This window comes from Acanthaster planci, linkage group LG08 (genome assembly GCF_054643075.1).
Source record: "Acanthaster planci isolate LZ-2023a linkage group LG08, COTS_SCS, whole genome shotgun sequence".
NCBI classification, from domain to species: Eukaryota; Metazoa; Echinodermata; class Asteroidea; order Valvatida; family Acanthasteridae; genus Acanthaster; species Acanthaster planci.
The window spans coordinates 5,646,890-5,660,153 of NC_141784.1; the positions used below are offsets into that span (position 1 = coordinate 5,646,890).

Below are 13,264 nucleotides of genomic sequence, written 5' to 3' on the forward strand. Positions count from 1 at the left end.
AAATGTGTAACTGCTTCTCAGTCTCCTTTTTACAGGTGTCTTCAGGCTTTGAGTCGGTCACACTTTACGTTTCAAGATTTTCCCCTTGTCCGTAAGTTAGGCTGTGTTTTTCTGAGACAGATAAGACCCTGTATATCTCAGCTTCGAAAATTCTGCGGCGAAACAGGGTAGCCGTGCAGACTTGTGTTTAGTCTGGGTCATTAATAATTCATGCACGCGTAAATCATGCGCTAAACATGCACTCAGCAACCAATCAGAAGTGCGCATTACCTTACGTCTGGGCGCTGGCTGCGTGGGTTGCCAGGACTTGTTAAGATGGCAGCGTGCTAACAAGAGCTCTGTGGAGTTGTGGCGTATACTGAGTTGAATATGTTAAATCTGACGTACAACCACGTTGATCAGACCCCATTTAGAGTATTGTACAGTTACTGTTAACTCTATCTCCACTTACCAGGAAACCAGGATTGAAAGGGTTCAGCGGCAATTTCTTGATTTTATGCATAAGACTCTCAATGGTTACAACAGCAATGTTCCTAAATATCTTGATCTTAGTGACCAGTACAAATTATCACCACTTTCTGTTAGGCGTACTGTTACTGACTGTCTTTTTCTATATAAACACTTTCACAATCATTATACATTGTAGTTTGACCGATGCTAACCCTTTTAGTTTACGGGTGCCTGTACGACAGACAAGGATTGGTGACAAGCATCTTGCATGTCCCATGGAGTCGCGTTGAGGTCACAAAGCGAAGCTTTGTCTGTAGAATCTCTTCTACCTACAATGCACTCCATGGGAGATGTGATGTGTTCGGTGTTACAGGCCTTGCAAGTTTCCGGACTCAGATTTACTGTGCAATTAATTATTCAGCTTGATTTTTATTACGGACTCAAGTTTTTCCTCAGCATATGAATTATGATTTGTACTTTTTAACTTTTTAAAACTTTTTTATGAAACCTGTAAGAATTGAAAACTTTACTTTTTATCGCAATCAGAGTTAGTTGTTGTCTTATGTGTTTATATTTATTTTCAATACCTAACCTGTAAATGGCGATTTGTTTGCTGTTGGTTATGGAAACAAAATAAATAAAAATACTTGTAAAGTTAGGCCAGGTCAATTCCATCTCCAATCAGGCCAGTCTGTTGGTCCGCCACAAAAGGTGTCAGTTGTCCTGCCACACTACTATGCCTATGTTGCTTTTGATGAGTCCTTGGTTTGATTATCAGAAACATTTAACAATAATGATAACTTCACCTTTACCTTGCCAACAATATTGAAATGATGTGGCTGCTTTCAAGTTCCTGAATTCAGAGAAGGGACAGAATAATTTTGCAAACTCTTTGTAAGATGACACTGTCCAAAGGTGAAGTTTCAAAGCCCCATTTAAACAATCATCAACAACACCCTGCAAGCTCTCCAGATTTATCAATTCCAACGAGCCTGCCCTGCCGTTATTGCTCTCCAATGTTTTACACATGCATGAGCACATCATCATGTATGAGCAAGTTTTCTGGTTGCACTGACAAAGTTCTGATTCTTTTCAGAAACTTGCTCATAAACAAGATTCGGCATGCCATGTGACCGCACAATTATTCATGTTGCTTACATCAGCGAGCAAACCTTCAATTCACAGACTTACTGTGATTTACACAGACAACCAATAACAGAGTGCTGATGGCAAGCTATGCACATCCATGTATACAGTACATGTACATGCTACCCAATATTTTAAATTTACTGCAAATACAAGACGGAAACCCATTTATATGCAAATCATGTAAATGTCTTTCTGCACTGCATTGTTAAAATGCAAGACACAAAGAGGAAGCATTTAACCATGTCAGTCCCTGATGCCGTGCCGGTACATCCCCCATGGGGATGGCTATATTAGGGGTCCAAAAGAGATATTTTTGGTGTCCTCCTTACACATGATCAGTGGAATTTGACTTTGAAATATACTGGAATGGACTTCAAATGTGTATTTGTTTTTCAGGTACATGTAATGTATCTACTTAATGACTCTTGGAAATTCAACGATGTGTCTTCAACTTACAAAACCACAGATCAGATGCGACAGGGACACACAAAAGATTGGACCACTAATTCATAAAATAACGTGATTATCCGCAGGTGGGACAGTTTGCTGGTTAACGAGCAACCATGAAATGCACCGGTTACTGTAGGTCGCCTTACTACTTGCAGCGCTAGAATTACATACATGTACTTTGTGTGGGCAGCCATGTGTAATGAGGCTATAATGTATCTACCCAGAGTAATGGAGGCTCCTTTGGTGGGAACTGCATTATGCGTTGCTAGGCTAGCATTATAATTACATGAAGCGACGTGTAATAAGACTATTGACTGGCCAGAACATGGCGTCTCTAAACACAGCTACATGCTACAGCATTTTACACGTACAATGTACATGTACATACATGTGTATCACCCTACTGCAAAGTTTCCCAGCTATCAGTGCTCGGTTCTCTCTGTTGGACACCAACAACAGCAGCAGAACCGTTTTCAAAATGTGAGGGAAGGGCCGTTTGTGGGTTGAAAAGTTAGGACCCACTGCTTTCCCCCCCTCCCACAGCCAGTGGAGAATAATGAATTTGACGCTTCAATTTACTGCACAGAATTCTGTTACCACTCTCTGTGTAAATGAAGGTGTATTGTGAAACTGATATCAGTAAGTACCGGTATACATTGTATTAGGTATGAACATCTCTAACTTGTTCTGCTGTGTGTGCACATATTCTGTCTCATCTACGGTACTTTAACTGCTTATTTCTTATTTATTCACATCTGAAGTTCAAGTACTGTACATGTACATGTCATTGTATATGTACCATGCATGCTTATCCATATTATTACAAATTAATTTTGATAGCCATACAGTCCCAAATACTCCGAAATCAATATGATTTACATTGTACATATATAGACCCTAGGGGGTTAGGTTTAATTTAATTTTTAATTTAAATAGTGTCAACTATTTAAACTCTTAGTTCCTACTGAACGCTGTGTTTCTAGTCTAAGACTACCATTTGCATACCATTTCATAACTTCAGCTAATTCCTTTTCACAAAGATCCAAAACAGCAGAGGTTAAACTTCATTTTTAAAAAATTACATCCTACAAAGTCTGTGTCAGGCAGTGTTTAAATATTTATGTTAATTCAGCGAGAGACAATTACAAAACTTAAGGCTGTGTCAGAATGACAGGACATGGCTTGAAATTACACACAAGTCTATGGTCAGTGGCTGCAGCCACTCCCCATAAAGCTGTGTGCAATTTGAAGCCACAGCCAAGTAATTTGGGCAAGCCCTACACGTTTGTTCAAAAAAATGGCGGTCAAGAAAATATGTAGAAGAAACCTTGGCCTTAAAAATCTGTCCAAACAAAATTTGCTCTGGTCACTTCTGACAAAATCAAATCCAACAAAATTTTTAAAATATGAAGGCTCCACTTTGCCATACTTTTGAGTTTAAGCTGTACAACATGTACAGTACATGTAACTTCATTTTGGGTTTTAACAAGTTCCAGTCTGGAAAAGTGCAAACAAGCACAGTTTGGACTTTATTTTACAAATTTTAAGTATGTTTCCAATTCCTTTTTCTGAGGAAACGTACTGGTTCATGATAAATGCAAGCTTACATGTGTCTCTAATCAGGACTTAAACTTTGCTGGTTTGTTTTCTGGGCTCTGGTACTTCATAAAAGTCGTCATATTGAAGAGGTCGTACATCTATGTTCTGATACACGTCAGATTGGTCCACTGCAACAGTGCATGCAGGAGTGTATCTCACACCCAGCTTGGTGTCATGGCTGGCTTTATTTCTAGGAGTGTCACCCATATTTCTGGGAGTGTTACCCCTCTTTCGAGTTTTCCTCCAGACAGCGAGGCTGACCAATGATGTGACAACAACTCCGGCAAGGAAACAGCAAGCAGCTACCCAGGCAAAGTCCTTCATCCCCAGTCCACAGGCTTGCTGAGACTCAACAGTTGGTGACTCTGAAGCCTGCTCAAATGCAAGAACCTTCAACACTGACCAGGAACTTTGTTTACGACAGTCCATCTCATACCAAACTTGACAACTTATCTTGGTGCCGTCGTCTTCAGCCAACACGGGCGACACTGTCAGAATTTTTCTTGAAGCATCCAACTGGAACCTCCCTGCAGTACCATTAATCTTCAAGCGTTCTTTAGAATATTTTGATAGATTTTTCCAGAAGAAGCGGCTTGACTTTGTCTCACCTTCAGTGCTGCAGTTAAAAATGGCCTTTCCACCCACAGCAACGTAAGCCAACTCAGGGGACAGAAACACAGCCATTTTGAGAGGCACGACAGAGCATCGTGCATCATCAGGATTCTCAAACACATCAGAGGGTTCAGCATCACACCTGAATCGTCTACAATTATCCTCCTTCTGAAGAACCCTTGTCACTGTGTAAGAATGATGCTGGCTAGGTGTAATATACAGCTTACCTCTAAACAACACATCCCCTGGATGGGACCAGGTAAGGGCCCTCACCATACCCTCACTGCCGACTGGGGGGGTGCAAGTCAAGACAACTAGGTCTCCAACATGGTGCTGCTCTTTCAAGTGACTAGTGACTTCACATTGTGGTGGATCTCTTAGACGCAAGGAAGTAAGGTTGGGAGTTGCTTTGCTGACGCTGAGCCTGGCTGCTGGTGAAGCATAGCCCAAATCAATTCCTTCAACATCTAACTGTATCCGACAGAAAAACTGACCACTCTCAATGGTTGATACATTACTAATGTGGAGGTCTTTTCCATTGTCTGTGGAAGAGGTCACCGTGAACTTCTCAACAAATTGTGGAGTGACATCTTCATCATTGCTAATGGCAACTGGTTGTTCAGGGAAGACCTGATAAAACCACTGTATAAATCTGTGTTCAACCAAATAATCGAAATAAGGACGGAACATGGGAAACGAACAACTACAGGTTAATGTAACATTGCTACCCTCAGCCACAAGCTGATCCGTGGGATCACTACAAAACAACATCCTTGCAGACCTTGCCCGAGATGATGGCAAATCAGATACCATCACAGCAACCACAACCAGGCCAGCTACGACTGAGGAGAGCTTCATTGTCATGGTATAGTCAGTGTGCAAATGGAAGAAGTGCCTTGTGTTCCATTCCATTTAAAGCCAAAATGGTTGGCAATCTGCCAAAGCTAAACACAAATCAACACTTTGGTGCAGATTATTAGTTCCGTGATTGTTTTTCACCCAAGTGAGAATTTTTTAATGAGAATTGAGAATGTATTTCCTTATTTCATTACATGTAGTTTCAACAAAATGCTTCCTTTATTCATACCTCCTAAGAGTAGGAACATTATACAAAGCTATTGACCATGTTGACAATGTCATCAGAAAGACAGAAACCCACCAAATTCTTATGGTCCAACAAGAACATTTGTTCGTGAGACCAATCAAGTCTGCATACATGTGTTTGTATATGGACTGGCACATGGATCCATTTTTCCTCCTTTCAAATCTTGAACAGAACCAAGTTCTTGAAATCAACATACAAGTATATTTCCCCACTTGGCAGAATTCCAAGATAGATTTGAGGCAATTAGAGTTGGTATCTAAGATCCTTAATCCTACAACCTTGTTTGCATGACTGTGATGGGTTCAGTCCTGTACATACATGTTGCAAACATTACAACGGCATGGCTACATGTACATGTAATTGACTCAATTTTGGTTAAAGCGTAAAGAATTAATCTTGTTAAAAATGGCCATGGGTTCACGATCAAGTCAAGTTTCAAATTCTTACAATTTCAATTGTACCAGTACCACTCAACGGAATCCGTTTCAAATTTTGTGCAAGCATTTTCAAAATTTTACATCATTGAAGTACATTAAAACCACATCAAGGTCTCAAAACCTGGGGTTTTTACAGACATCCTTATAATCTGGGAGAGATCTGGTGTAATGTACATGTTCTGATTAACTGAAGGAGTCTTCATTAGCAGGCATCTTCACTTCAGCAGAATATGCAGGGATGTGGCTGGAAACTTGTGGGGTGTCAGTGGGGTCCACATTTCTGTTAAAGGCACCCCCTTCTGAGTTTTCACCGATGATCAAGGACAGCCAACGAGAAGACAGCAACCCTAAGCCCATGCTACTGGTACAGTTTGATTTCCCAATTTAAGATGGCGTATGCTTTGCATGAATTTGAGAACAACTTAACATCTGGAAGCCTGTTGTTTAATTTTTGTCGGCATTTCATACACATCGTCATGTTGTGGAGGTCCAACATGTAAGTCCATGTCCTGATACAAATCAGATGAGTCCTCATCACCTGATTGGTCCACTTCAAGTCAGCATGCATATCTCACAGCTTCCTCTGTGGCACTGGTTCCTGCACATCTGGGAGGAGTACCACGACTATTTCTGAGTGCCATCCCTCTTTCGAGTTTTCTTCCACACGGTGAGGACAACGAGTGAGGTGATGGTAACTCCAGCAACGAAACAGCAGACAACTATAACGACGACATTCCGAAACCCAAGCTGAGAGAACTGCATTAGTTGAGCACTTCTGGTTGGTGTTAGTGTAATATACAGCTTACCTCCAAACAACACATCCCCTAGATGGGACACTGCCGACTGGGGGTGTGCAAGTCAAGACAACCAGGTTTCCAGCATGGTGTTGCTCTTTTAAGGGACTGGTGACATCACATTGTGGTGGATCTCTTAGACGCAAGGAGGTGAAGTTTTGACTTACTTTTTGGTTTATGAGCCTGGCGGCTGGTGAAGTGTAGCCCAAAGCCATTCCTTCCACCTGTATCCGACAGAAATACTGACCACTAGCTGTCAATGGCTGACACATTACTGATGTAAAGGTCATTAATCACAACGATATCTTCTCCACGGTTGGCGGAATGTTTTACTGCAAATCTGTCGGCAAACTGCGGAACAACATCATCATCAATGCTAATGATAACTGGTTGCTCAGGAAAACCTGGTAAGTCCACTGCATAACTCTGTATCTAACAAAGAGCATACCAGCAGTTCCATGGGGAGCAAGTGAGGGAAGCAGGTACTAGTAAATATGGCATTGGCACCCTCAGAAACAAGCTGATCTGAGGGGCTGCTACAAAACCCATCACCTGTCCTTACCTGCGATGGCAAAATACCAGTAGATGCCGTCACGGCAACCACTACCAAACTAGCACAGTCCAATGATAGCTTCATTGTCTCACCTCTTTAATGCTCAAGTCAGATTTCCACTCCATTAAAAACAAAAACAGTTGGCCACTTGACAAAATGTTACACACTCAATAATTTGATGACTATTTTTGTGACGGCTCCCCTACCCTTGATTTTAAAAGATAAGAATTACATGTACTTCCTTGGTAAAAACATGTAGCAAGGAATGTGGCATTTTAATAAAAACAGACATGTTTATAGACATCTCATGCAAACTTAACCCTCACTCCCTAGGGTGTGTGCAATATCATATTAAAATTGCAGAATTCAGGACTGTTTGGGTTAAACAGTAAAATAACATGGACAACATCCTCTTTGAATATTAAAAACTGAAAAACTACTGCAAAAGAACTATGAACTTTAAAAAGTAAAAACTCAGCACACACACACAAGTGTGTATTTGCCTGCAACTGGGGACCCCAATTGTTCCTCTTTTGTTTGTACTCTAACTTTTTTAGAAGACCACCCATATGTTTTGTACACAGTTGTCAATCGGGGACCCTCTGTCAATCGGGGACCTTATTGTCCTCTATTGTTCAGGGTCCCCAATTGAATGCAGAAACAAACTCACTCACACAGCAAACTGTGTAATTATAAATTCCAAGAAAAACATGGAGAAGACAAGTAAATCATATCACTGTGTAACAACCACAAATAAGGAAAATTACTCAAGAGATAAACATGTACCCAAAACCAAAGGGCAAAACCAACAAACAAGACTTGTCTTTGTCAGGTGGCAAACACAGTGCTGTTTGGGTAGTTTATTAGCATCAGTAAGAGTACAACAATCCACAAACCAAATTTGAAGTTCATACGTAAAGTTTTTCTCAAGTTATCATGCTGACAAGATTTCTATTATCTTCGCCACTGTGACCTGGACTTTTTACTGGTACCTGTCGGCCCCAAATGTCATAGGCTTATTAGGATCATCGATAGCAATCACCAAAGTTGAAATATTTTTCAAGTTATCACTTTGACAAGAATATTCCAAACCCACACACCCACGGAAGGAAAAGGTGGGAAAAGTATGCCCCCTTCAACTTCGTCAGCAGGGCTCTATGATCGCAAAGAAACACATTCAAATATTAAAAACAATTAAAAAATGTCTTTATGAGGTTACTTCAGATTTTTTCATGAGGAAGACATATTTCAATATCTTTATTGACATCATACACACATTCGCGCACCCCATAGGTTCAAAGGAACTACTGTAGTTTTCACCCTGTCATATAAAGAATCATTCACTTTTTTCTGATTTTCACGAGTCATGACTGTACAACAAGGTACTCTTTTCCTTTGATCCTTCCCCCCCCGGAAGAAAAACACAAGAAACTCATGATGGAACATAGTTTTCAAAGTTCATGAAAGCATGTAAGCCTTGCAAAGGTCATGAGTTCCTGCTCTTTTGAGCTTTATTTGATTGTTAAATTGAGTGAAAACTAGAACATATATACAAATCTAAATTTCTTTTCTACAGAAGTGCTTCATGATAACAGATATCCATGCCAATTACAAATTGCGCTGCTAAATTAAATAAGAAATTCAGACTATCCGAGTGCATGACTGCATTATGAATTTTTAATGATTAGCATTCTAAAGATTCTATCTCGACCCCATCATCAGATCTACATGTATCTCCCTCCCCATCCTATAATCCCATCCATCTTCAACAACGCCCCATCCTATCATCCCATCCCTCTCCTACTCCGCCCCTGCATCCATCATCCCATCCCTCTCCTACTCCGCCCCTGCATCCATCATCCCATCCCTTTCCTACTCCGCCCCTGCATCCATCATCCCATCCCTCTCCTACTCCGCCCCTACATCCATCATCCCATCCCTCTCCTACTCCGCCCTTGCATCCATCATCCCATCCCTCTCCTACTCCGCCCCTGCATCCATCATCCCATCCCTCACCTACTCCGCCCCTGCATCCATCATCCCATCCCTCTCCTACTCCGCCCCTGCATCCATCATCCCATCCCTCTCCTACTCCGCCCCTGCATCCATCATCCCATCCCTTTCCTACTCCGCCCCTGCATCCATCATCCCATCCCTCTCCTACTCCGCCCTTGCATCCATCATCCCATCCCTCTCCTACTCCGCCCCTGCATCCATCATTCCAAACCCTCTCCTACTCGGCCTCTGCATCCATCATCCCATCCCTCACCTCCTCCGCCCCTGCATCCATCCTCCCATCCCTCTCCTACTCCGCCCCTGCATCCATCATCCCATCCCTCTCCTACTCCGCCCCTGCATCCATCATCCCAAACCTTCTCCTACTCGGCCCCTGCATCCATCATCCCATCCCTCTCCTACTCCGCCCCCGCATCCATCATCCCATCCCTCTCCTACTCTGCCCCTGCATCCATCATTCCATCCCTCTCCTACTCCGCCCCTGCATCCATCATCCCATCCCTCTCCTACTCCACCCCTGCATCCATCATCCCAAACCTTCTCCTACTCCGCCCTAGCATCCATCATCCCATCCCTCTCCTACTCCGCCCCTACATCCATCATCCCATCCCTCTCCTACTCTGCCCCTGCATCCATCATCCCATCCCTCTCCTACTCCGCCCCTGCATCAATCATCCCATCCCTCTCCTACTCCGCCCCTACATCCATCATCCCATCCCTCTCCTACTCCGCCCCTGCATCCATCATCCCATCCTTCTCCTACTCCGCCCCTCCATCCATCATCCCAAACCTTCTCCTACTCCGCCCCTGCATCCATCATCCCATCCCTTTCCTACTCCGCCCCTCCATCCATCATCCCATCCCTCTCCTACTCCGCCCTTGCATCCATCATCCCATCCCTCTCCTACTCCGCCCCTGCATCCATCATCCCATCCCTCTCCTACTCCGCCCTTGCATCCATCATCCCATCCCTTTCCTACTCCGCCCCTGCATCCATCATCCCATCCCTCTCCTACTCCGCCCCTGCATCAATCATCCCATCCCTCTCCTACTCCGCCCCTACATCCATCATCCCATCCCTCTCCTACTCCGCCCCTGCATCCATCATCCCATCCCTCTCCTATTCCGCCCCTGCATCCATCATCCCATCCCTTTCCTACTCCGCCCCTGCATCCATCATCCCATCCCTCTCCTACTCCGCCCCTGCATCCATCACCCCATCCTTCTCCTACTCCGCCCCTCCATCCATCATCCCAAACCTTCTCCTACTCCGCCCTTGCATCCATCATCCCATCCCTTTCCTACTCCGCCCCTGCATCCATCATCCCATCCCTCTCCTACTCCGCCCCTGCATCCACCATCCCATCCCTCTCCTACTACGCCCCTACATCAATCATCCCATCCCTCTCCTACTCCGCCCCTCCATCCATCATCCCATCCCTCTCCTACTCCACCCATGCACCCATCATTGATCCATCTCCTACTCTGTCCCTGCACCCATCATTCCATCCATTATTACCTCACAACTTCCAAACTCCCACATCCTGGTTAGCTTCATAATGGGGTCAGTGGCTCTTCTCTTTTTGTTTACAAAATCTATTTCATACCGTTTTTCAAAATCAGTTTCCTCTTTCAACATTGTTTTCACTTGTGAAAATGCTCACATTTAAGAAAACAATTTCATGTATTTTAGAAATCCTCTTCCTTCTCAGGAAAATTTATTCGTCAAGACCAAATGACACTGAAGTTGATCAACTCTCAGCCTGTTCCAGTTTACATAGTGCCAATGTGCATACAGTATGTGTACATTGTACCTACCGCATACAATTCTTTAAAACTACATGTACATGTACATTTATAGGGAAATGCATGACGTCAATTCTCACTTTGCCAATAAGAGAATTTTGCCACCATCAGGGTTTGTATGGCAATGCGAAATTGCACAGCCATGAGAAACGGTGTAGTGCCTCCAAGGAAACAGCCATGAGCAATGGTATAGTGCCTCCAAGAAAACAGCCATGAGCAATGGTGTAGTGCCTCCAAGGAAAACATTCTGTGATTTATTTTTGTTCTCTTCTAATAATCCAATTAATCCATGGAAATTTTTGCCAAAGTGTCACAGTAACAAGTACCTGTAGCCTTCAGGCCTTTTGTCTTCCAACTAAAATGACCATGTTCAGTGTCACAATTCTTCAGCTTCAGCTACAGAACTAATTCCTTTCTTTTTGTACAGTTCCCAAGGTACGTGTACGTGTCTTCACATGTAAACGTGCAACGTACATGTACAATGTATGCTGGTACATGATATGAGTTGGTATCTAATACGAAAGTATGTTGCCGTTATATACACCCCCTCCCATCATCCAATATTCATCAAAAACCTGGTTCCAATAATTCTCTACTTCTCTCACTAAAGAAAAATTTACAGTAAGTTTACTTGAGTTCTTTTAACAAACAGCACTTCCAGTCTACACCTTAGGAGTTCTACAACATGCATACCGGTACATGTGTGTGTTCTCATCACTATCTCGCAGACCGGAACCAGTATGTCCAAGTTCTGATACAAGCCCTCATCAATAGGTGGGTTCACGTCAATATCACATGGTTCAATGTATCGTGCTTCTTGTGGAGGGTCACTGGATTCATCCTTTTTAGGAGCAGCACATTTCTTCTGAGTTTGTCACCAGAGAGCAAAGAAAGGCAGGAAAGTGACGGCAATCTCAGCCAAGAAGCTGCTTCCTGTTACCATGGTTACAATGATGAATTGTCCATTCCACAGGTTAGAGGAACATGAGCTACAATCATCAGGGGATGGTGCTGTTGCCATATCTTCTGGAGATACAAGCACCTTCAATACTGACCAGGGGCTGGATTTACGACAGTCCATCTGATGCCAAACTTGGCATAGTATCTTGGTGCCTTCATCCTCAGCCAACACAGGCGAGACTGTCAGGATTTTTCCCCAAAGCATCCAAAAGGAACCTCCCTCCAGTACCATTTATTTGGGAACGTTCTTTTTCATACTTTGGTAGTTTCCTCCAGATGATGCGAATGGGATTTGTCTCACCTTCGTTGGTGCAATCTTGGGGGAGACAGATGCTGGGAACTGGAAAGGCACCACCGAGCAGTTAGCATTAGCAGGATTCTCAAACACATCAGAGGGTGCAGCTTCACACTTGAATCGTACACAGTTGTCATCCTTCTGAAGAACTTTTGTCACTGTGTAAGAGTGGTGCTGGCCAGGCGTTATCTGCATCCTGCCTCCAAATGCCGAGTCCCGCCTGTGAGACCAAGTGAGTGCCGTCAACATGCCCTCGCTACCAAAGGATAAGGTGCATGTCAAGGCAACCAACCTCTTACCATATGTTGCCCCCCCCAATTTTGGACATCAGTGCCCAAGGACAGAATTTACCCTTGCAATTTTGTGCACAAAAAGTTATGACACTAGCTGTAGACCCCATCCATCATATTCTGAGTACCATATTCACGCATCACAAAATATCTCATGCAGCCCCCTCAAGGGAGCAGAAGTGTACCAGGAATATCCTTGGTACTGGATTCACGAATACCGGTAATACCGCATAAATAGTGAATCTTGTACCTCCTTATTCTTTGAACAATACCGTTACATACATGTACAGTGTGACGATATTTGTCAGAAGTACCGGCACTGGTCCGTTAACATTCCAATCTCTTTGTCCAAACTTGGGCAATAGTATGCACATCCATGCACAACTGCACAATGGGATGATTGCATGATGCAATCGGTACTACAGTATGACATCATTACTCTAAATCATTGTTTCTGTCAAAGTTGCCTATAACAACCTTGAAGCCAGCTATGCAGGCTGTCTTCACAACAGATGTGCCACATAAAGTGACACCGCGATGGCATCATCACTTGTGGTGACATCACAATGTGAAACTTGGTACTTCCTGTCAGATACGGTTAGAATGAACAAATCTGAGCTTCAGCCAAAAAGGTTATATTTGGGTCATTCCATGAAATTCAGTTACATCGGTAACTTTTATTGCCCATTATTTTCATTTTAAAACAGATTAGGCCATATTATTCGGCAAAGATGAAGCACACCACTAC

The 13,264-nt window shown here is 43.2% G+C and overlaps 4 protein-coding genes across 16 annotated transcripts in view; 1 reads left to right on the top strand and 3 right to left on the bottom strand.

Annotated features, from left to right (window-relative positions):
* Positions 1-13,264, top strand: part of LOC110974542 (protein KTI12 homolog) — an 87,203-nt gene that overhangs the window by 52,408 nt on the left and 21,531 nt on the right. The gene's annotated exons all lie outside the window — the stretch shown is intronic.
* Positions 1-13,264, bottom strand: part of LOC110974538 (U4/U6 small nuclear ribonucleoprotein Prp3-like) — a 104,713-nt gene that overhangs the window by 51,180 nt on the left and 40,269 nt on the right. The gene's annotated exons all lie outside the window — the stretch shown is intronic.
* LOC147798321 (protein KTI12 homolog) overlaps positions 1-13,264 on the bottom strand; it is a 33,844-nt gene that overhangs the window by 13,825 nt on the left and 6,755 nt on the right. The gene's annotated exons all lie outside the window — the stretch shown is intronic.
* LOC147798322 (uncharacterized) lies at positions 716-7,845 on the bottom strand. The gene has a single exon (XM_087140490.1). The coding sequence runs from the start codon at positions 5,170-5,172 to the stop codon at positions 3,676-3,678; it is 1,497 nt and encodes a 498-aa protein (XP_086996616.1). The 5' UTR covers positions 5,173-7,845; the 3' UTR covers positions 716-3,675.

Bases quoted from the DNA above. Each gene is read 5' to 3' on its own strand.
- LOC147798322 (XM_087140490.1), bottom strand. From the start codon at position 5,172: ATGGAATGGAACACAAGGCACTTCTTCCATTTGCACACTGACTATACC.